This window comes from Coregonus clupeaformis, unplaced genomic scaffold, assembly GCF_020615455.1.
Source record: "Coregonus clupeaformis isolate EN_2021a unplaced genomic scaffold, ASM2061545v1 scaf0211, whole genome shotgun sequence".
Classification (NCBI taxonomy): domain Eukaryota; kingdom Metazoa; phylum Chordata; class Actinopteri; order Salmoniformes; family Salmonidae; genus Coregonus; species Coregonus clupeaformis.
In genome coordinates this window covers 457918-482749 of record NW_025533666.1, presented here as the reverse complement: position 1 = coordinate 482749, position 24832 = coordinate 457918, and the positions used below count along the sequence as shown (strand labels likewise).

The 24832-nt window shown below is 45.1% G+C and overlaps 1 protein-coding gene across 1 annotated transcript in view; it reads right to left on the bottom strand.

Moving 5' to 3' along the window:
• LOC121572538 (interleukin-1 receptor type 1-like) overlaps positions 1-24832 on the bottom strand; it is a 53213-nt gene that overhangs the window by 3715 nt on the left and 24666 nt on the right. The window contains exons 2-8 of the mRNA XM_045214187.1: positions 9659-9911; positions 9396-9576; positions 8062-8251; positions 4632-4694; positions 4368-4503; positions 600-748; positions 290-433 (exon numbers count right to left, since the gene is read on the bottom strand). Of these exons, the coding sequence (XP_045070122.1) occupies positions 290-433; positions 600-748; positions 4368-4503; positions 4632-4694; positions 8062-8251; positions 9396-9576; positions 9659-9911 (1116 nt within the window). The remainder of the gene's footprint in view (positions 1-289; positions 434-599; positions 749-4367; positions 4504-4631; positions 4695-8061; positions 8252-9395; positions 9577-9658; positions 9912-24832) is intronic.

Genomic DNA, 24832 nt, shown 5'->3' with positions numbered 1-24832 from the left:
ACAAGCAATGCAACATGCGTGTGTGTGTGGGTTTAAGTGTGGGCCTGGGGGTTTGTGGGGAGACATGCTGTATGTGCATTTCTGTCTTTATCTGGTGTAGGAATGTATATTTATGTTAGTGCGTGTTTCCATTTCGTGAAAGCACAGTATGCAATGAGTCTGCAGATAGTGTGTGTGTGTGCATGAGTGTGTGCATGTCTGCGTGTGCGCGCTCAGGCATGTTTCTATTAATGTTTCCATGAGTGTGCTTGCGCAGTATATGTGCGGTAAAGTGTCTCTCATTGCGTACCTGTGTTTGTGTAGAGAAGCGGGAACATCCTCCTGAGCGACAGCACGATGTCGATCTTGAAGCGATGGTAAATAACAACACTAACAGTAAACACCAATACCAGACTGGTCAGTAGTACCCCAATAGGGAGCAGATAGTTTGGATCTGTGCAGAAAAAGAGAGAAGATAGCATTTATAACAGTTTTTTCAAAAGTGGTGAGGTTGCAGTTGTTATAATACACTATCAAAACAACGGTAAAGGGACAGGATAATATGTGTGTGATCTCTTTTGAAACACCTTTATGTTATCCTCCAGACAGTATTGTCTAACCTGTAGGCTGTAGTATGAAGGCTAAAGAAATGCCTCTGTCACTGGAAACCAAACACGTGTAGTTGATGTAAAAGTCTTCCTCTTCCACCATCAAGAAATTCAAATGACGCTCCAACCATACACCCTTCTCCTCTTCTTCTCTCCACTCCCTGGTTTGGGGGAGACAGACAAGTTCCCCCTTGTGAACGCACAATCAAACCATCATGGCAACAGTTAACATAACATACACTGTTATTGGCGCCTGAGGGGATGGGTGCCGTTTTACAGGCTCCTAACCAACTGTGCTATTTTGTGTGTTTTTTTGCATTGTTTGTAACCTTTTTTGTACATAATGTTGCTGCTACCGTCTCTTATGACCGAAAATAGTTTCTGGATATCAGAACAGTGATTATTCACCTCAAACTGCACAAATATTTTTTTTTAATGAGTCTTACAGAAGGGATATACTGTTTCTCCGAGACCAGGCCCAAATCCCGTCATTCGTGTGAAGAAAAGACAGAGGTACAGGGGGCGGAGATCGGGTGCCTTGTGAGAATTATTCGGCGAGTGGGGAACCCGCCTCTACCTTCCGTTCTATTGGCCAACGTGCAATCACTGGAGAATAAACTGGATGAGCTCCGTTCTAGACTATCCTACCAACGGGATATTAAAAACTGTAATAGCTTATGTTTCACCAAGTCGTGGCTGAACGACGACACGGATAATATACAGTTGGCTGGATTTCCGTGCATCGGCAGGACAGAAGCGGCGCTCCTAGTGGCCAGGAACTTTAATGCAGGCAAACTTAAATCCATTTTACCTCATTTCTACCAGCATATCACATCTGCAACCAGAGGGAAAAAACCCTAGACCACTTTTACTCCACACACAGTGATGCATACAAAGCTCTCCTTCGCCCTCCATTTGGCAAATCTGACCATAATGCTATCCTGCTGATTCCTGCTTTCAAGCAAAAACTAAAGCAGGAAGTACCAGTGACTCGCTCAATATCAGAAGACGCGGATGCTACGCTACAGGACTGTTTTGCTAGCACAGACTGGAAGAAATCCCGCTATGCCATCAGACTAACCATCAAACAGGCAAAGCGTCAATACAGGACTAGGATTGAATCCTACTACACCGGCTCTGATACTCGGCCAGATGTGGCAGGGCTTGCAAACTATTACGGATTACAAAGGGAAACCCAGCAGCGAGCTGCCCAGTGACGCGAGCCTATTAGATGGGCTAAATGCCTTTTATGCTCGCTTCGGGGCAAGCAACACTGAAGCATGCATGAGAGCACCAGCTGTTCCGGACGACTGTGTGATCACGCTCTCCGTAGCCTTTAAACAGGTCAACATTCACAAGGCCGCGGGGCCAGACGGATTACCAGGACGTGTACTCAGATCCTGCGTGGACAAACTGGCAAGTGTCTTCACTGACATTTTCAACCTTTCCCTGAGCAAGTCTGTAACACCTACATGTTTCAAGCAGACCACCATAGTCCCTGTGCCCAGAAAAGCGAAGGTAACCTGCCTAAATGACTACCGTCCCGTAGCACGTCGGTAGCCATGATGTTCTTTGAAAGGCTGGTCATGGCTCACATCAACACCATCATCCCGGAAACCCTAGACCCACTCAAATTTGCATCCCGCCCCCATGGATCCACAGATGACGCAATCTCAATCGCACTCCACACTGCCCTTTCCCACCTGGACAAAAGGAACACCTATGTGAGAATGCTGTTCATTGACTACAGTTCAGCGTTCAACACCATAGTGCCTACAAAGTTCATCACTAAGCTAAGGACCCTGGGACTAAACACCTCCCTCTGCAACTGGATCTTGGACTTCCTGACGGGCCGCCCCCAGGTGGTAAGGGTAGGCAACAACACATCTGCCAAGCTGATCCTCAACACTGGGGCCCCTCAGGGGTGCATGCTTAGTCCCCTCCTGTACTCCCTGTTCACCCATGACTGCGTGGCAAAGCACGACTCCAACACCATCATTAAGTTTGCTGACGACACAACAGTGGTAGGCCTGATCACCGACAACGATGAGACAGCCTAAAGGGAGGAGGTCAGAGACCTGGCAGTGTGGTGCCAGGACAACAACCTCTCCCTCAACGTGATCAAGACAAAGGAGCTATCGTGGACTACAGGAAAAGGAGGGCCAAACACGCTCCTATTCACATCGACAGGGCTGTAGTGGAGCTGGTCGAGAGTTTCAAGTTCATTTGTGTCAACATTAATCAAATGGCCACCTGGACTATCTACATTGACACCCCCCTCCCTTTGTTTTTACACTGCTGCTACTCGCTGTTTATTATCTATGCATAGTCACTTTACCCCTACCTACATGTACAAATTACTTCGACTAACCTGTAACCCCGCTGATTGACCTGGTACCGGTACACCCTGTATTTAGCCTCGTTATTGTTATTTTATTGTTACTTTTTATTTGATTTTTTACTTTATTTTATTTAGTAAATATTTTCTTAACTCTATTTCTTGAACTGCATTGTTGGTTAAGGGCCTGTAAGTAAGCATTTCACGGTAAGGTCTACACCTGTTGTATTCGACGCATGTGACAAATAAAATGTGATTTGATTAGATTTTGTGAAGTTCCAAAGTTTCAAAGCAAGCACTATGTATTAAGGTATATGGAGCCTATCTTAATCTCAGTAGTATACCTGATACGATACCAACAGTTTAGATACTATACAGTAGAACATCCATCTGGATGACACAGAATACAGGCATATACAGTGCCGTGAAAAAGTATTTTCTCCTTTCTGATTTTCTCTATTTTTGCATATTTTTTATACTGAATGTTATCAGATCTTCAACCAAAACCTAATATTAGATAAAGGAACCTGAGTGTACAAATAACAAACCCAAAAATTATACTTATTTTATTTATTTAATTAACAAAGTTATGCAAGTGTGAAAAAGTAACTGCCCCCTTACACTCAACAACTGGTTGTGCCACCTTTAGCTGCAATGACTGCAACCAAATGCTTCCTGTAGTTGTTGATCAGTCTCTCACATCGCTGTGGAGGAATTTGGCCAACTCTTGCATGCAACATTTTTGGGTTTTCAAGCATGAACTGCTAGTTTCAAGTCCTACCACAACATCTCAATTGGAATTGGGTCTGGACTTTGACTAGTAAATTACAGAACTTCAAATGTGTTGCTTTTTAACCATTTTCAAGTAAACTTGATTATGTGTTTTGGATCATTGTCTTGCTACATGACCCAGCTGTGCTTCAGCTTCAGCTCACAGACAGATGGCCTTACATTCTCCTGTAGAACGTAATGGGACCCATGTCGTCCAAAAAGCTATACTTTTGACTCATCTGTCCATAGAACATTCTTCAAATAGTCTTGATGATTCAGGTGCTTTTTGGCAAACTTGAGTCAACTTTTTTGGATGAGATGGGTCCCATTATGTCTGGCGAAAAGCTAACACTGCATTACACAGTAAGAACTTCATACTGTAAGTCAAGCATGGTGGTGGTATTGTGATGGTTTGGGGATGCTTTGCTGCCTCAGGACCTGGACGACTTGCCTTAATAGAAGGAACCATGAATTCTGCTCTGTATCAGAGAATTCTACAGGAGAATGTCATGCCATCCGTCTGTGAGCTGAAGCTGAAGCGCAGCTGGGTCATGCAGCAAGACAATGATCCAAAACACACAATCAAGTCTACATGAAAATGGTTAAAAAGCAACACATTTGTAGAATTCTTACAGTGTGTATTGCGATACTGTTGTGTTGTCTCAACCTACCTTTGTGATTCCTGAAAGATGCGCTCTGAGACAATTTTGGAAATGGAGTTATTGCTAGCTTTCCAATTCAAATCCGTGCAACTTTTATTCCCCACACTCGGCACAAACACCCGACACATCTTACTGAAGGAAGAACCTAGGGGGCAAACATTGAATTCTTTATTTGGATCATGAATGAAAATAAATAATAAACTCACGCACGCACGCGCACACACACACACACACACACACACACACACACACATTCTCTAGTGGTTTACTCACCCAGATCTGCTTTGATGATCTCATTGGCAGGTTCAACCACTTTGGGCTCCAGGCAATACTGCACTGAAATTATGACAATGATTCATAAACATTATAGAAAGACACAGAAATATTCAGTCACCTGACCCTATAGAAAACAACCCTTTCTAAGCTCTCAAAGAGCAAAGTTTCAAAGCAGCCTCTATGAACTCATAACCTCTGATTCAGGGTCATATACAGTGCCTTCAGAAAGTATTCACACTCCTTGACTTTTTCCACGTTTTGTTGTGTTACAGCTTGAATTTGAAATTGATGCAATTTAGATTTTTGTATCAATGGCCTACACACAATACCCCATAATGTCAAAGTGGAATGTTTTTAGAAATGTTTACAAATTAATTAAAAATGATGAAATGTCTTGAGTCAAGAAGTATTCAATGCCTTAGTTATGGCAGGCCTAAATAAGTTCAGGAGTAAAATGTTGCTTAACAAGTCACATAAGTTGCATGGACTCACTCTGTGTCACGCCCTGGCTCTAGGGACTCTTTTATGTTGAGCCAGGGTGTGTAGAGTCTATGTTTTGTGTTCATTGTTTCAGTATCTAGTTCATGTGTTTCTGTGTTGGCCGGGGTGGTTCTCAATCAGAGGCAACGGGAATCAGCTGTTGCTTGTTGTCTCTGATTGGGACCCATACATAGGCAGCCGTTTGGCAGTTGTGTTTTGTGGGATCTTGTTCCGTGTTGGTTTGTGTTTGTTACCAAGGACTTCACGTATCGTTTTGTTGTTTTTGTTCGTGTGGTGAATATAAATAAAGTATGTTCGCATTCCACGCTGCACCTTCCAGGAGCAGGAGCAGACAGCCTGGACTTGGGAGGAGATCCAGGCCGGTATGGATCACCGTCCGTGGGAGGAGACGGTGGAGGCGCGCCGTAGAGAGTAGCAGCGGCGCCAACCGGGCCGACGTCGGACACGCAAGAGGCAACCCCAATAAATTTTTAGGGGGGCACACGGCATGGACGACGGGGCTGCTGGAGGCAGCTACAGGGCGAGGTTGGGGATTAGGAAAGGAGGCCACCGGGTTTGGGGGGCCGGAAGGGAGGTTGGCGGAAACTAGAGGTAGAGCAGAGCCAACTCCCCGTACTCAGGCTAGGCAGTGTGAGACAGGGCAGGTTCCGAGATATGCGGAGCTGCGTACTGTGCCGCGAGTGGTCCGGCACAGTCCGGTTCGTCCTGTGCGAGCACCATGCACGTGTCGTGCTAAGGTGGGCATGCAGCCAGGACGGAGTGTGCCGGCTCAACGCTCGTGGCCTCCAGTACCCCTCCTCGGTCCCGGATATCCTGCGCCAGTGTCACGTGTTGTTGTGCCAGTACGTGTACACAGCCCTGTACGTCCTGTGCTGATGCCTCACACAGAGTGTGTTAAGATAGGCATTCAGCCAGGACGGGTTGTGTCAGCTCTTCGCTCCAGACCTCCAGTCCGTCTCCACAGCCCGGTCCGGCCTGTTCCTGCCCCTCGTACCAAGACTGTGGTGCGCGTCGCTAGCCCGGCCCGGCCCATTCCTGCTCCCCGCACCAAGACAATGGTGCGCGTTGCCAGCCCGGCCCGGCCTGTTCCTGCCCCTCGCACCAAGCCTATGGTGCGCGCCGCCAGCCCGGTCCGGCATGTTCCTGCTCCCCGCACCAAGCCTATGGTGCGCGTCGCCAGCCCGGCCCGGCCCGTTCCTGCTCCCCGCACCAAGTCAGTGGTGCGCGTCGTCAGCCCGGCCCGGCCCGTTCCTGCTCCCCGCACCAAGCCAGTGGTGCGCTTCGTCAGCCCGGCCCGGCCCGTTCCTGCTCCCCGCACCAAGCCTGTGGTGCGCATCGTCAGCCCGGTCCGGCCCGTTCCTGCTCCCCGCACCAAGCCAGGGGTGCGCGTCATCAGCCCGGTCCGGCCCGTTCCTGCTCCCCGCACCAAGTCAGGGGTGCGCGTCGTCAGCCCGGTCCGGCCCATTCCTACTCCCCGCACCAAGCCTGTGGTGCGCGTCGTCAGTCCGGCACAGCCCGTGCCCGTTTCACCGGTGCCTGGTCAGGTACCGGTCAGCTGCTCCACACCGGAGCCTAAGCAATCCGCTCCACCGATGTCCAGTCCAGCTCCAGCCAGCAGGGCCAGACCAGACCAGACCAGGGGCACTACGGGGGGGTTATTAGAGGGTGGTGGTCACGCCTGGAGCCGGATCCGCCTCCGAGGAGGAATGCCCACCCGGCCCTCCCCTGTTCGGTTTATGTTGGCGCGGTCGCAGTCCGCGCCTTTGGGGGGGGGGTACTGTCACGCCCTGGCTCTAGGGACTCTTTTATGTTGAGCCAGGGTGTGTAGAGTCTATGTTTTGTGTTCATTGTTTCAGTATCTAGTTCATGTGTTTCTGTGTTGGCCGGGGTGGTTCTCAATCAGAGGCAACGAGAATCAGCTGTTGCTTGTTGTCTCTGATTGGGAACCATACTTAGGCAGCCGTTTGGCAGTTGTGTTTTGTGGGATCTTGTTCCGTGTTGGTTTGTGTTTGTTACCAAGGACTTCACGTATCGTTTTGTTGTTTTTGTTCGTGTGGTGAATATAAATAAAGTATGTTCGCATTCCACGCTGCGCCTTGGTCCGCTCCTTTTGACGATCGTGACACTCTGTGTGCAATAACAGTGTTTCAAATGATTTTGAATGACTACCTCATGTCTGTACCCCACACATACAGTACAATTATATGTAAGGTCCCTAAGTCAAGCAGTGAATTTCAAACACAGATTCAACCACGAAGACCAGGGAGGAAAACCTGGTTCCGTCTGCTTTCCACCAGGCACTGGGAGATGAATTCACCATTCAGCAGGTCAACAACCTTAAACACAAGGCCAAATCTACACTGAAGTTGCTTACGAAGAATACAGTGAATGTTCCTGAGTGGCCGAGTTACAGTTTAGACTTAAATCTGCTTGAAAATCTATGGCAAGACCTGAAAATGGTTGTCTAGCAATGATCAACAACCAAGTTGACAGACCTTGAAGAATTTTGAAAAGAATAATGGGGAAATGTTGCACAATCCAGGTGTGGAAAGCTCTTAGACACTTACCCAGAAATACTCACAGCTGTAATCTCTGGTGATTCTAACATATATTGACTCAGGGAGTTGAATACTTATGTAATCAGATATATTAGTGTTCTATTTTTCTATTTTTTTCTATTTTTAATGTTAGACTTTTTGTTACACTTTGACATTACAGGGTATTTTGTGTAGATTGTTAACAAAAAATGACTATTAAATCCCTTTTAATCCCACTATGTAACACAACAAGATGTGGAGAAAGTCAACGGGTGTGAATACTTTCTGAAGGCACTGTATCTCTGTAATGGCTGTGGTAAGGATTGGGGGTATATGGTAATAATCTGTGGTTAGGGACAACTTTTATGAGCTGTGCCAACAAAACTCACCGTCCACCATACCGTTGATGGTCTCTGAGATCCTGCCGCTGAGCCCTTCCAAGTTAAAGGTCATGGTGCAGGTGTAGAACGCATGGTCCTCAGGGATGACCGCTTTTACTAGGAGTAACTCCGTAACACTGTTATTGACATAGCTAAACCTGTTCCACAATGGGTCATCTTTCACAATGGGTTCACAGCCCTGAAAGGTTTAAAGTAGAAATCCACACTGAAAGGTAGTGGTAATGGAATGGAATATCATAGTAATGGAATATGGCTAATAAAACAAAATGAATACACAATTACAGATAAGTTGTGATAATGTCTTACCTTAGAAGACCTACTCTCAGAACAATTCAATGCAGTACAATGTGTGAGAGCAATGAACAATGTAAAGAGTATATACCGTATCTGATGGAACATTGTTCAAATGTAGTCACTAGTAGTAATAACCCCACATTCCTATAGTTTTAAACAGAAATTAAGAATACATAGAGACAGACTGAATGACTGAAAAGAAAGAGTTCAAACAGGCTTTCCAGCACTGTCAGGCAGGGGCAGACTGGGACCAGAAATCCGCCCTGGCATTTCTGACACACCAGACCATTTTTCCCTTGAGGCCCCGACATTGGCCCATTTTCTTTCATTGAGGCCCCCAAAAGGCCCATTTTTGTCACTGTGGACCCCTTTATTACATTTAAATGTTTTACATTTTAGTCATTTAGCAGACGCTCTTATCCAGAGTGACTTACAGTTAGTGAGTGCATACATTTTTATACTGGCCCCCCGTGGGGAACGAACCCACAACCCTGGCGTTGCAAGCGCCATGCTCTACCAACTGAGCTACAGGGGACTACATCATGTCCAAATGTATCTCAAATTGATTTGAACATGATTACATTTTACGTTTTAGTCATTTAGCAGACGCTCTTATCCAGAGCGACTTACAGTTAGTGAGTGCATACATTTTTCATACTGATGCGCGACAAATGCCAATATCGGTCAAATGACTTGAATGAGATTTGTGCCACAAATGCCAAAACGCTTCCATGTGACAACAGTGCAAGGGAAACCAAACCAAAGCACGTTGTTGTTATACCTTGTCCATAGACTGGCCTACAGGGTAAGGAAACCAATGTCATTGTAATTTGGGTGAACTTTGGGTGAACTAATTTGGTTATTAGCCAGATAATTATAATTATGTAAAAAAATAAAATAAATGACAATCCCATTGGGCTAAAAATGTATCAGCCCATCCGGCATGGCCAGTCCACCCCTGCTGTCAGGCGTTCCCTCTCAACACTCTCCCATTGCACTGCACTGTCTGTTTACCCCATAGGACTCACCTTGTACCACTGAATGGAGTAATTGTCCACTTCCCTGATATGGTCACTCAATGGGCAGTTCAGAAAACCGGTGTCTTTGTTGGTCAGGACCTGGTCGGCCTTTTCTGGTCGACCGCATTCTTCTGGGTTGGTGTGGTTCACAATCAGTAAGGCCGATTTCTTATAGCACTGGGAGGGTAGTCTGTTTATCAAAGGTAACAGGAAAGATTTACAGCACACACACACACACACACACACACAGCAGACAAAAGTATTGCCCCTACCTCACAACACACTCATAGTTTCCAGCATCCTCCATCGCGATGTTAAAAATCCACAGTGTCTTTCCCCGCGGCAGAGTCTTTCTTGTCTCCCTGGTCAGCTCTCTCCCAGTCCTTGGGTCATACCATGAGATGTTATAGGGGATGCTGCGGTAGTCAAACACATTGAGGTCCACCAGGGTGGATGTTAACATGGCAGCATCACCGGAAACTGAAAACACCCGCTCAACCTCTCGTCCTTTGTCCTCACAGAGATCTGCACACAAAGAGTATATAAAGTAAAGTAAAGACAAACATGCGGCACAGGGACTGTTTGCGGACCACCATCTTTTTTATTGAGGCCACCTCTTAAAGAAAAACACGTTGGAGAAATGATGCACGGCAAAGAAATTATGCAATTATTCCGCGTGTCATGTAGTATGCATAGACAGAGTCTTTACAGAGATGGTCCCTTCAAAATATATCTCTTCACAACAAATTCTCCAGTAAAACAAATAATAACTAAGAACACTGATGGTGTTAAATCAATACTGAAAGTGTTGAGTCTGTGGACCCATATAGACACCAGAACAGTGTTAAATTAACACACTGATTAGTGTAAAGCCTTTTCCAAATATTCCCACAGTGCCTTTCAAGCAAATTGTAGAGTTACCACCACTGTAAGTGACAGAGACATGGTTGTTGCATTCATCCATTTTTGGACCTACGGACTTCAAAAAGTGAGATCCTAAATGAATATGTTGTCATAAAATATATATATACATATATATATATATATTTAACACAATGCCATACAGTGCATTCGGAAAGTATTCAGACCCCTTCACTTGTTCCAAATTTTGTTACGTTACAGCCTTAAATAAATGTGTTTTTTCCCTTATCAATCTACACACAATACCCCATATTGACAAAGCAAAAACAGGTTTTACATTTTTTTTGCAAATCAATTAAAAATTAAAAACGGAAATATCACATTTACATAAATATTCAGACCCTTTACTCAGTACTTTGTTGAAGCACCTTTGGCAGCGATTACAGCCTCGAGTCTTCTTGGGTATGATGCCACAAGCTTGGCACACCTGTATTTGGGGAGTTTCTCCCATTCCTCTCTGCAGATCCTGTCAAGCTCTGTAAGGTTACATGGGGAGCATCGCTGCACAGCTATTTCAGGTCTCTCCAGAGCTGTTCGATCGGGTTCATGTCCGGGCTCTGGCTGGGCCACTCAAGGACATTCAGAGGCCTGTCCCGAAGCCACTCCTGCGTTGTCTTGGCTGTGTGCTTAGGGTCGTTGTCCTGTTGGAAGGTGAACCATCGCCCCAGTCTGAGGTCTGGAGCAGGTTTTCATCAAGGATCTCTCTTCTGTACTTTGCTCCATTCACCTTTCCACATCAAGATGCTGCCACCACCATGCTTCACCGTAGGGATGGTATTGGCCAGGTGATGAGTGGTGCCTGGTTTCCTCCAGACGGGACGCTTGGCATTCAGGCCAAAGAGTTCAATCTTGGTTTCATTAGACCAGATAATCTTGTTTCTCTTGGTCTGTGAGTCCTTAGGTGCCTTTTGGCAAACTCCCGAGTGGCGCAGTGGTCTAAGGCACTGCATCGCAGTGCTAGCTGTGCCACTAGAGATCCTGGTTTGAATCCAGGCTCTGTCGTAGCCGGCCGCAACCGGGAGACCCATGGGGCGGCGCACAATTGGCCCAGCGTCGTGCAGGGTAGGGGAGGGAATGGCCGGCAGGGATGTAGCTCAGTTGGTAGAGCATGGCGTTTGCAACGCCAGGGTTGTGGGATTGATTCCCACGGGGGGCCAGTATTATTATATATTTTTTTATTAACTGTAAGTCGCTCTGGCTAAGAGCGTCTGCTAAATGACTAAAATGTAAAATGTAAACGTAAGCGGGCTGTCATGTGCCTTTTACTGAGGAGTGGCTTCCGTCTGGCATCTCTACCATAAAGGCCTGATTGGTGGAGTGCTGCAGAGATGGTTGTCCTTCTGGAAGGTTCTCCCATCTCCATAGAGGACCTCTGGAGCTCTGTCAGAGTGACCATCAGGTTCTTGGTCACCTCCCTAACCAAGAACCTTCTCTCCTGATTGCTCAGTTTGGCCAGGCTGCAAGCTATAGTAAGAGTCTTGGTGGTTCCAAACTTCTTCCATTTAAGAATGATGGAGGGCACTGTGTTCTTGGGGACCTTCAATGCTGCAGAAAGGTTTTGGTACCCTTCTCCATATCTGTGCCTCGACACAATCCTTTCTTGGAGCTCAACGGACAATTCCTTTGACCTCATGGCTTGGTTTTTGCTCTGACATGCACTGTCAACTGTGGGACAGGTGTGTGCCTTTCCAAATCATGTCCAATCAATTGAATTTACCACAGGTGGACTCCAATCAAGTTGTAGAAACATCTCAAGGATGATCAATGGAAATAGGATGCACCTGAGCTCAATTTCGAGTCTCATAGCAAAGGGTCTGAATATTTATGTAAATAATTGTTTATTTTTTTGGGTAAACATTTCTAAAAACCTGTTTTCTCACTTTGTCTTTATGGGGTATTTTGTGTAGATTGATGAGGAAAAATTTGCATTTAATCAATTTTAGAATAAGGCTGTAACGTAACAAAATGTGGAAAAGGTGAAGGGGTCTGAATAGTTGTGCACTGTATTTATTTCATAAGGCTTTATTTTGTGGGCATAGTTTTAACCAAATAAAGGAGCCTGAAACTCATGCACGTCACTTTGAACTAAAACCATGCCCATCATTATCATATTTCCCAGCTTGCTCTATCGCAGGATGATTGTTTTTAGAATTGTTTGTTTCAATATCTATATTTGTGCAGGTGCATTGATTGATTGATTAATATTATGCTACACAAAGATAAATAAGTGTTTGTCTCCCTTTAGTCACAAATGTAAACCTTTTATTCTGAGATTGTAACACAAGGGCCTGAAACCCATGGTTTACAAGCCACATCAGGCCTGCAAGTCACATTATGCTAGCTTGCAAGGTGACATGTAATTCCTATTGGAATCCAATCAGTGGGTGGAGATCCAACAGTTGGAATAATTATTCACCTGAAATCTGCATTCAGAATGACTGCCTGGGTTAGGAACATTAGGAACTAACTGATTTGAACTAACTAATTGGATTAGTTTATAAAAATGTATGTCATTTATCTTTGTGTAGCACAAGATTAATCAGTCAATCAATGTATGTGCACAAACATAGATATTGAAACAAACAATTCTGAAATATCAACCTGCAATAGAGCCTGCTGGGAAATATGATAATAATGACGTGGTTTTAGTTCAAAGTTATATGTATGAGTTTCAGGCCCCTAAAAAAGGGTAAAACTAGGCCCTCAAAATGGCGTGTGGTATTGTGTTAAACATATATATTTTTAATGATAACATTCACTTAGGATCTCACTTAATACTGGGTGAAGTCCATAGGACCGAAAATGGATGAATACATCAACCATGTCTCTGTCAATAACAAATATAGTCATTGGTGATAACTCTACAATTTACTCAAAAGGCAAGGCACTCTGGGAAATATTTGAATAAGGCTTTACACTAATCCGTAAGTTAATTTAACACTGTTCCGGTGTTTATATGGGGTCCATAGACAACACTTTCAGTGTTGATTTAAAGGTCATGAATAGTTAAAATGATGTTTTTCATGAAATGTGATGATATTTGAAGGAAACCAGATCAAAGTATGATGACTAAAGTATGATAAGTTATACATTGATAAAGTTTGATCATAAAGTTACTGGTCCCCTCCCCCATGTCAAACACTTGGATTCATTATTTAGGGGACAACGTGACATCACCGTAACTCTCATTTTAACACACCACTGGTACTGTAACATGATATTCTCTTACCTAACTTAAATAAGTACCGCCTTTTAACCAACATCGGGGCAGAGGGGCGTGGTTTATACATCTAGATAGCTACTCTACTGGCGCCAAAATGTGACTGAATGGTGTCAGCAAATATAATTACAAGTTTACCCTATCAATCTATGGCAAATATTCTTATATGTTTCCCCTTTCATCTGTGTCTGGAGTTAGCTAGTTACTGGCTAGCGAGGTCTTCAGCCAGCATGGAACAAAAGGGGGAGAAGGGTCATTCAAAACTCTGACTCAGTTGTCATGTCAACACATCCGTCAGTGCTGCTGTGAAACACATCACAAAAGACATGCCAAACGGGAGATATATATATATATAAATGACATCAATGATGCAATTTCAATGTTGTTTTTTCAACTTATTTACGTCTCCTGAGTGGCGCAGTGGTCTAAGGCGCCGCATCGCAGTGCTAACTGTGCCACTAGAGATCCTGGTTCGAATCCAGGCTCTGTCGCAGCCGGCCGCGACCGGGAGACTCATGGGCGGCGCACAATTGGCCCAGCGTCGTCCAGGGTAGGGGAGGGAATGGCCGGCAGGGATGTAGCTCAGTTGATAGAGCATGGCGTTTGCAACGCCAGGGTTGTGGGTTCGATTCCCACGGGGGGCCAGTATAAAAAAAAAAAAAATGTATTCACTAACTGTAAGTCGCTCTGGATAAGAGCGTCTGCTAAATGACTAAAATGTAAAATGTTGTTTGAGTTTCTTTTTGTGTCACCAAATTTGCTTAAGATGATTTTACTGCAACACTGCTCACTGCATCCAAGTTGCTTGACATAGGTGTTTCAAAGAGCTGTCAGTCAAGGCGAACTAATTAATATAAGCTCACCACCCACTCAGCCTGTCTTTTTCAACTTCCTGGTAGTTACCCATGAGAGAAAAAGTACTTTTCAGAATGACTGTTCAGGACCTTAAAACTCTGTTTCTTTTAAACTGGAGAATTTGCTGTGTGCTTAACCTTTCAGAACAATAAGAAACATAGATATTTGCAGGGCTGCTGTTTCAAAGGATTTAATTCCATCAACACCGACCAGAGGTCAGAGTTAAGTCATGACAAAGTGAAGGACCATGTTTCTGCCTATAGAGCTGTTCAATTGATACAGTTTAATTCAATCTGTACTTCTAGCTGTCCTCGTAACATGATTGATTGATTGATTTATTAATTAATGGCTGATGAATTATGTTGGTAAAGTCCATGCTACTTACCTCCTACTGCCTTGGCGCTGCCAGTGAGACAGAGGAGTGAGAAGAGCAAGAGCTGCAACATCTGACTCCAATCCATAGCTGAAACAAAGAGACACACAGAATCACTTGTGAGTTTTAGTCAGGCATTGCCATAATAGGCTCAAACAAACTATCAGAATCAAGGGTCACATCACACTATCCAAAATCTTCAGCAAAAGAAATGATCTCACACACACAAACGTATCATGCTTCTTTCTGACCATCCACTGAATCCCTTACTTGTCAACTGAATGTCTGTTTCCCACACAAACACACACACCAGAGCTACACAGCAAATTATAGACTGAGAGTTTTAAATTAACACTGAAAGTGTGGACCCCTATAGACACTGGAAAGTGTTCAATTAACACACTGCTTGGTGTAAAGCCTTATTTTGTAGACTGCAATGTCAAATTTTCCTTGAAAATGATTGCACGTCACATAATCTAATACAAAAATATGAACATTATTATTTACATATTACACTAAAGTGGTTACTATACCATTGGGGTATACTTCTGTAGGCTTAATTATAACTACAAATATGTAAGTGTTCAACCGTGACATGTGCTAACAATTCAACAGAACAGATTAACCGGAATTACATTTACTCCCATGGGTGGACAAAAATAACTTCCTGAAAGCCACGCCCCTACTACGCCAAGCCTCCAGTCTTATTATGATTTGACCCCCTCTGTAAAATCACAATAACCCAGCATCACCAAACCAACCTTGCTCTTTTTAAAAAACAACCAAACTAAGTGACCCAATGCCTGCAACCCAGCAGTTGGGTCATCCAAACAACCCAGGATGTTTTAGAGTGTAAGCCCTCATGAGGCCTTAAGAAATACATATTGTATTGTGTTAAAGGTATTGAACAGTAATTCTGAAAAGTACTTTTTCTGTCATGGCTAACTACCAGGAAGTTTGAAAAGTGGCTGAGTGTGCAGGGAGCTTATATTCATGATCTCGCCTTGACTGACAGCTCTTTGAAACTCCCATGTCAAGCAACTTGGATGCAGTGAGCAGTGTTGCAGCAAAATCATCTCAAGCAAATTTGGTGATACACAAAGCAACTCAAACACTGAAATTGCATCAATGATATCAATTATTTTTTATACATCTCTTGTTTGGCATGTCTCTTGTGACGCAGTTCACAAGAGCACTGATGGATGTGTTGACTTGACAACTGCGATAGCGTTTTGAATGACCCTTCCCCCCTTTGTTCCATGCTGGCTGAAGACCTAGCTAGCCAGTAGCAAGCTAACACCAGTCACAGATGAAAGGGGAAACATATAAGTATCTTTGCCATAGATAAACAGGGAAAACTTTTATTTATATTTGATGACACCCTAAAGTCAAATTTGGCACCAGTAGAGTAGCTTTCTGGCTATATAAACCACGTCCCTATGCAAACATGCATTCACTCCGGAGCCAGAGCAATCCGCTTCACCGGGGTCCAGTCCAGCTCCGGTCAGCGGCTCCACTCCGGAGCCAGAGCAGTCCGCTCCACCGGTGCCTGATCCAGCTCCGGTCAGCGGCTCCAGTCCGGAGCCTGAGTAGTCCGCTCCACCGGTGCCCGGTCCAGCTCCGGTCAGCGGCTCCAGTCCAGACCCAGACGTCAGCCCCTCTCCAGGTTCGGGGTCTCCCACACCAGGGTCCAGACAGGGCTTGGAGTGTAGTGGGAGGAAGGAGAGGGGAAGCAACGCGCCGAGGTCTAGACCAGACCAGGGGCGCAACTGGGAGGCGAAGAGTGAGAGGTCGTCATGGCCTGAGCCGGATCCGCCTCTGAGGCAGAATGCCCACCCGGCCCCTACCCTGTTATGTTTATGTTGTGCGGTCGGAGTCCGCACCTTTGAGGGGGTGTACTGTCACGCCCTGACTCAGGGGACGCTTATATGTTGAGTCAGGGTGTGTATATTCCTTGTTGTGTTTGTTCTATGTTGTAGGATCTAGTATGTCTAGATCTATGTTGGCAGGTGTGGTTCACAATCAGAGGCAGCTGTCGCTCATTGTCTCTGATTGGGGACCATACTTAGGCAGCCTATTGGCACTAGTGGGTTGTGGGATCTTGTTCCGTGTGAGGTTTGTTGTGTGTACCGTAGAACGTCACGTATCGTTGGTTTATTGTTTTGTCGTTGTGTTTATTCATTTAATAAACATGTATGCATATCACGCTGCGCCTTGGTCTGACCCGTCTATGAACGAACGTGACATTCCCTCAGGAATTTCCCTGTATTTAGCGCCATTCATCATTCCTTTAATTCTGACCAGTTTCCCAGTCCCTGCCAATGAAAAACATCCCCACAGCATGATGCTGCCACCACCAGGGATGGTGGTCTCGAGGTGATAAGAGGTTTTGGGTTTGCGCCAGACATAGCATTTTCTTTGATGGCCAAAAAGCTCAATTTTAGTCTCAACTGAACAGAGTACCTTCATCCATATGTTTGGGGAGTCTCCCACATGTCTTTTGGTGAACACCAAACATGTTTGCTTATTTTTTTCTTTAAGCAATGGTTTTTTTTCTGGTCACTCTTCCGTAAAAAGCCCAGCTCTGTGGAGTGTACGGCTTAAAGTGGTCCTATGGACAGATACTCCAATCTCCGCTGTGGAGCTTTGCAGCTCTTTCAGGGTTATCTTTGGTCTCTTTGTTGCCTCTCTGATTAATGCCCTCCTTGCCTGGTCTGTGAGTTTTGGTGGGCGGGCGGCCCTCTCTTGGCAGGTTTGTTGTGGTGCCATATTCTTTAAACATTTTTATAATGGATTTAATGGTGCTCCGTGGGATGTTAAAAGTTTCTGATATTTTTTTATAACCCAACCCTGATCTGTACTTCTCCACAAATGTGTACCTGACCTGTTTGGAGAGCTCCTTGGTCTTCATGGTACCCCTTGCTTGGTGGTGCCCCTTGCTTAGTGGTGTTGCAGACGCTGGGGCCTTTCAGAACAGGTGTATACTGAGATCATGTGCCAGATCATGTGACACATACAGTGAGGGAAAAAAGTATTTGATCCCCTGCTAATTTTGTACGTTTGCCAACTGACAAAGACATGATCAGTCTATAATTTTAATGGTAGGTTTATTTGAACAGTGAGAGACAGAATAACCACAAAAAAATCCAGAAGAACGCATGTCAAAAATGTTATAAATTGATTTGCATTTTAATGAGGGAAATAAGTATTTGACCCCCTCTCAATCAGAAAGATTTCTGGCTCCCAGGTGTCTTTTATACAGGTAACGAGCTGAGATTAGGACCACACTCTTAAAGGGAGTGCTCCTAATCTCAGTTTATTACCTGTATAAAAGACACCTGTCCACAGAAGCAATCAATCAATCAGATTCCAAACTCTCCACCATGGCCAAGACCAAAGAGCTCTCCAAGGATGTCAAGGACAAGATTGTAGACCTACACAAGGCTGGAATGGGCTACAAGACCATCGCCAAGCAGCTTGGTGAGAAGGTGACAACAGTTGGTGCAATTATTCGCAAATGGAAGAAACACAAAAGAACTGTCAATCTCCCTCGGCCCGGGGCTCCATGCAAAATCTCACCTCGTGGAGTTGCAATGATCATGAGAACGGTGAGGAATCAGCCCAGAACTACACGGGAGGATCTTGTCAATGATCTCAAGGCAGCTGGGACCATAGTCACCAAGAAAACAATTGGTAACACACTATGCCGTGAAGGACTGAAATCCTGCAGCGCCCGCAAGGTCCCCCTGCTCAAGAAAGCACATATACAGGCCGGTCTGAAGTGTGCCAATGAACATCTGAATGATTCAGAGGAGAACTGGGTGAAAGTGTTGTGGTCAGATGAGACCAAAATCGAGCTCTTTGGGATCAACTCAACTCGCCTTGTTTGGAAGAGGAGGAATGCTGCCTATGACCCCAAGAACACCATCCCGACCGTCAAACATGGAGGTGGAAACATTATGCTTTCTGGGTGTTTTTCTGCTAAGTGTCACGGATTCTGCCGAGGCTGCTCCTCCTCCTTGCTCGGCAGGCTTCGGCGTTCGTCGTCCCCGGAGTACTAGCTACCACCGTTAGATGTTTCGATGTTTGATTGGTTTGGTCTGTCTGTTGCACCTGTGTCCGTTTGTGTCTGATTATGTGTCCTATAAGTTTCCTGCTTTGTGTTTGTTAGTTTGTGTGTTATTTTCCGCCTGTCAGTTGGTGTCGCTTGTGCTGTACTCTGGACTTTGTGTATAGTGACGCACTGTATTTGCGTTGTCGCTCGCCTCCTTGTTGTTGAGGTCCTTTATTTTGTATTGTTATACAGTTAGTAAAGTCTTGTTTGACTCAGCCTATGCGTCCTGCGTCTGACTCCTCAACCGCATCCACATCAACGCTGACACTAAGGGGACAGGACAATTTCACCACATCAAAGGGACGATGGACGGGGCCATGTACCGTCAAATCTTGGGTGAGAACCTCCTTCCCTCAGCCAGGGCATTGAAAATGGGTTGTGGATGGGTATTCCAGCATGACAATGACCCAATACACACGGCCAAGGCAACAAAGGAGTGGCTCAAGAAGAAGCACATTAAGGTCCTGGAGTGGCCTAGCCAGTCTCCAGACCTTAATCCCATAGAAAATCTGTGGAGGGAGCTGAAGGTTCGAGTTGCCAAACGTCAGCCTCGAAACCTTAATGACTTGGAGAAGATCTGCAAAGAGGAGTGGGACAAAATCCCTCCTGAGATGTGTGCAAACCTGGTGGCCAACTACAAGAAACATCTGACCTCTGTGATTGCCAACAAGGGTTTTGCCACCAAATACTAAGTCATGTTTTGCAGAGGGGTCAAATACTTATTTCCCTCATTAAAATGCAAATCAATTTATAACATTTTTTACATGCATTTTTCTGGATTTTATTGTTGTTATTCTGTCTCTCACTGTTCAAATAAACCTACCATTAAAATGATAGACTGATCATGTCTTTGTCAGTGGGCAAACGTACAAAATCAGCAGGGGATCAAATACTTTTTTTCCCTCACTGTAGATTGCACACAGGTGGACTTTTTTAACTAATTATGCGACTTCTGAAGGTAATTGGTTGCACCAGATCTTATTTAGGGCCTTCATAGCAAAGGGGGTGAATACATATGCACGCACCACTTTTCCGTTATTTATTTTTTAGAATTTTTTGAAACAAGTTATTTTTTTCATTTCACTTCACCAATTTGGACTATTTTGTGTATGGCCATTATATGAAATCCAAATAAAAATCCATTTAAATTACAGGTTGTAATGCAACAAAATAGGAAAAACGCCAAGGGGGATGAATACTTTTGCAAGGCACTGTACTTTGGTCATCATACTTTGATCTGCTTTCCTTCAAATATCATCAAATTTCATGAAAAACATGATTTTGAATAGTCTTAAATAGTTACATTTGAATGATAACATGTTCACTTAGGATCTCACTTGGTGAAGTCCATAGGGGAATTTGCTGTGTAGAGGCAATCTGGGGCAGGCCTTTAAGGAAAACAAATTATATTTGACTACAGGAGTCACCACGGTAGTCAACAACCACAGCCCGTGGCAGGCAGGCAGGCAGGCTAATACCTCATACCTCATACCTGGAACAGGGCCAGACACATTCCCCATTCCACCACAGAAAGACTGACTGACATCTCCAGGGCTCTAGTGTTAACTGGATGACTAAAAGGTAAAACATAAAACAACTGTAACGGAGAGAGAAAATGATCACCCGGGGTGAGCAACACTAACCCGGGAGAACTACCCTGCTGCATTCAAACCCTTAACAAGAACACCTGATTCTACTAGATGCTCACCAATATATTGATTAGTTGAATCAAAAAAATCTAATCAAAGTTTATTGCTCGCATACACAGTTTAGCAGATGTTATAGTGGGCGCAGCGAAATGCTTGCATTACTAGATCCTAACAGTTCAGTAAAATGTCAAACATCAGGTGTGTTATAGCAAAAGTGCATACTCAGTAGCTGTCCAGGAGCAGGGTTGGCCATCCCTGGAGTGATGATACTGTGCAGCACAAGAGTCTTGAGGTCAGTGTTTTGAAAGCTAAGATTCCTGTTCCCAGCTGGTCTGGGTTGACTCACTGCATGACTTGAGTCTTGGAGTTTTCAATTCCCTCCTTCAATACAAGCTTGACTCTTTATCAAGGGGGGATGTTTGGTTGACTGGCCAGTTTATACTAAGTCTGACAGACACACTTCACAGTGGAGGTGTATAACTGTTTAACTGTATAACAGCTGTTATTACAACTAAGTTATCAACTGTGAGGTGTCACACTACCTTTGTCCACTTGTAATGAGAGTGATATCAAAAGTACATTCTGCTACTACATGGAGTTTAGTTCGATATCTTTGCTTTATATTGGGTAACATCATAGTGTCTATTCTGGATGATGTGCCATTGACGATATGCATTTAAAAATATATATTTTAGACATTTAGCAGACACTCTTATCCAGAGCAATTAGGGCTAAGTGCCTTGCTCAAGGGCACATCAACAGATTTTTCACCTAGCCGGCTCAGGGATTCGAACCAGCGATCTTTCAGTTACTGGCCCAGCGCTGTTAACTGCTAGGCTACAGTGATAAGGCTGTGCCTTGACAGAAGCACTAAAGGATGTGGAAACAAGAGTGCTAGTAGGCGCCAGAATGAAATCTACATCTGTGCTCTAATTTGCCCATGGTTATGACGCCCATCAAACAAGAGTGCTAGTAGGCGCCAGAATCGGATTGATGTTGAGTCGACCATAATGACTGCTTGTGCGATACAGGAAATGATCTCTCTACTTCTCAGCACAACCACCACATCAAAACACACTGATGGAGAGATTAAAACAAAGTGACAGAAAGATAAAGATAGAGAAAGGTGTTCACTAAGATTAAAAATGAATGGTGCCAACAAACGGAGAGAAAGAGGATGGATTAATTAAGTTAGATGTTGGTATTATAATGTGTGCTTTATTATATCTCGATGTGGTCCAATTTGTAGCTACAACTCAGAGCAGTCTCCTTGAAAAACATATATCCTTAGTAGGCCTACATCTGTGCTCCCATTTTCCCATGTTTCTTGGAGATCATTTGTATGGTAACATTTTATGATACTCAACTCATCCTGTGGTATAAGCACATTCATCCAGTAACTGTTTCATAACACCTCAAATTAATGTCACTATACTGAAGGTGTCTGTGCACACTTTGTAAAGCCATATGACATGGTTATGGCGCTCATTATTTAATTAAATAATGTGACACAGAGGTTGGTAAATGACATAAAATTTTATAACATCTGGTTATTTGTAGCATGTAATAACATATGACATAAGTTGTCATGCAGACTGTGTAACAGTTGACATTAGAGCATATGACAACAGTCCACAGTCATCTCCTTTTTCTTGATCAAATTGAGGGAGAGGTTGTTGTCCTGGCACCACACGGCCAGGTCTCTGACCTCCTCCCTATAGGCTGTCTCGTCGTTGTCGGTGATCAGGCCTACCACTGTTGTGTCATCGGCAAACTTAATGATGGTGTTGGAGTCTTGCCTGGCCATTCAGTCATGAGTGAACAGGGAGTACAGGAGGGGACTAAGCACGCACTCCTGAGGGACCCCCGTGTTGAGGATCAGCGTGGCGGATGTGTTGTTACCTACCCTTACCACCTGGGGGCGGCCCATCAGGAAGTCCAGGATCCAGTTGCAGAGGGAAGTGTTTAGTCCCAGGGTCCTTAGCTTAGTGATGAGCTTTGAGGGCACTATAGTGTTGAACGCTGAACTGTAGTCAATGAATAGCATTCGCACATAGGTGTTCCTTTTGTCCAGGTGTGAAAGGGCAGTGTGGAGCGCAATAGAGATTGCATCATCTGTGGATCTGTTGGGGCGGTATGCAAATTGGAGTGGGTCTAGGGTTTCTGGAATAATGGTGTTGATGTGCGCCATGACCAGCCTTTCAAAGCACTTCATGGCTACAGACGTGAGTGCTATGGGTCGGTAGTCATTTAGGTAGGTTACGTTAGTGTTCTTGGGCACAGGGACTATGGTGGTCTGCTTGAAACATGTTGGTATTACAGACTCAGACAGGGAGAGGTTGAAAATGTCAGTGAAGACACTTGCCAGTTGGTCAGCGCATGCTCGGAGTACACGTCCTGGTAATCCGTCTGGCCCTGCGGCCTTGTGAATGTTGACCAGTTTAAAAGGTATTACTCACATCGGCTATGGAGAGCGTGATCACACAGTCATTCGGAACAGCTGATGCTCTCATGCATGTTTCAGTGTTGCTTGCCTCGAAGCGAGCATAGAAGTGATTTAGCTCGTCTGGTAGGCTCGTGTCACTGGGCAGCTCGCGGCTGTGCATCCCTTTGTAGTGGAGGGCATAGCGGGATTTCTTATAAGCTTCCGGGTTAGAGTTCTACTCCTTGAAAGCGGCTGCTCTACCCTTTAGCTCAGTGCGGATGTTGCCTGTAATCCATGGCTTCTGATTGCCGTATGTACGTACAGTCACTGTGGGGACGACAGAACACAGGAGGATGTTCTTTAATGGAAGCCTTTCAAACAAAATCCAGGTAGGATCAGGAATTCCCCAGGGCAGCTGTCTAGACCCCTTGCTTTTTTCCATCTTTACTAACGACATGCCACTGGCTTTGAGTAAAGCCAGTGTGTCTATGTATGCGGATGACTGCGTATTCATATACTGACTCCAGTCGTGTGGAGAGGCAGAACATTGTTGGCGGAGGTACTTCCCTATTTCTTGGTTCAGGCGTTCCGTCTGCCCGTTGTTCTGGGGATGGTACCCGGAGGAGAGGCTGAGGGCGATCCCCAGTCGGTCACAGAAGGCTCGCCACACCCGGGAGACAAACTGGGACCCGCGGTCAGAAACTATGTCCTCCAGAATCCCATACAGACGGAACACCTGCTGGAACATACACTCAGCCAATTCCATGGTGTTAGGTAAATGAGGAAGAGGAACCAGACACATTTTTGAAAAACGGTCTACTATGACAAGGATGGTGGTGTTACCAGAGGATTCAGGAAGGTCTGTGATGAAGTCAACAGCTATAAAAGGTTGAAGCTTACCAGGGAGATGACGAGGGCTTTTGGTTTGGGCGCAGACTGGACAGGAGAGTACGTAATCCCTTACGTCGGATGCCAGTGAGGACCACCAGAACTTACGGGCTAGAAGTTCGGTGGTTAATGTAATGCCCGGATGTCCTGACCCCAAGGACGTGTGACACCATTGCATCAGTTGGGGTCTAACAGCTGCTGGTACGTAAGTCTTCCCAGCTGGTGTCTCAGGAGGAGCCGGGTCTGAGGTTAGGGCTTCTTGTATAGCAGAGTGAACCTCCCACTGTACCGGTTCCATAATGCAAGAGGATGGAAAAATGGGTGTAGGGTCTGAGTTACTGGTCGGAAGGTCAAACTGGCGGAGAGAGCATCAGCTTTACGTTTTTCTTTCCAGGGATGTAAGTAACATGAAAATGGAAGCTTGTGAAGAGAGCCCAGCTGGCTTGTCTGGAGTTTAACCTCTTGGCCCGTTTGATATATTCCAGATAATGATGATCTGTTTAGGATGTTGTGCGCCCCTACAACCAGTGGCGCCATTCCTCGAGGGCCAGCTTGATGGCGAGGAGTTCTGTTCCCCAAATCGTAATTCCTCTCAGCGGCGGATAACTTCCTGGAGAAGAAGGCACTGGGATGTGATTTGGGAGGTGTTGCCACCCACTGAGAGAGTATGGCTCCTACTACTTTGGAGGCATCCACCTCCAGGGTGAAAGGAAGGGTCGGATCATGTTGGCGAAGGAGAGGAGCTGAGGTGAAGAGGCATTTCAAGTTGTTGAAAGCAGTCAGGGCGGTATCAGTCGTTTGAAGAGTCCGGGTCTTTTGGCTGGTAAGGGCAGTGAGGGGAGCGGCAGTAGAACTGAAGTTCCGAATGAACTGGTGATAGAAGTTGGAGAACCCAATGAAACGTTGGAGTCCCTTAACAGTGGTGGATTTGGGCCAGTTATTGACAGCGGTGACTTTGTTCTCATCCATGCGGACCCCTCCAGGTGTCAGTACGAAACCGA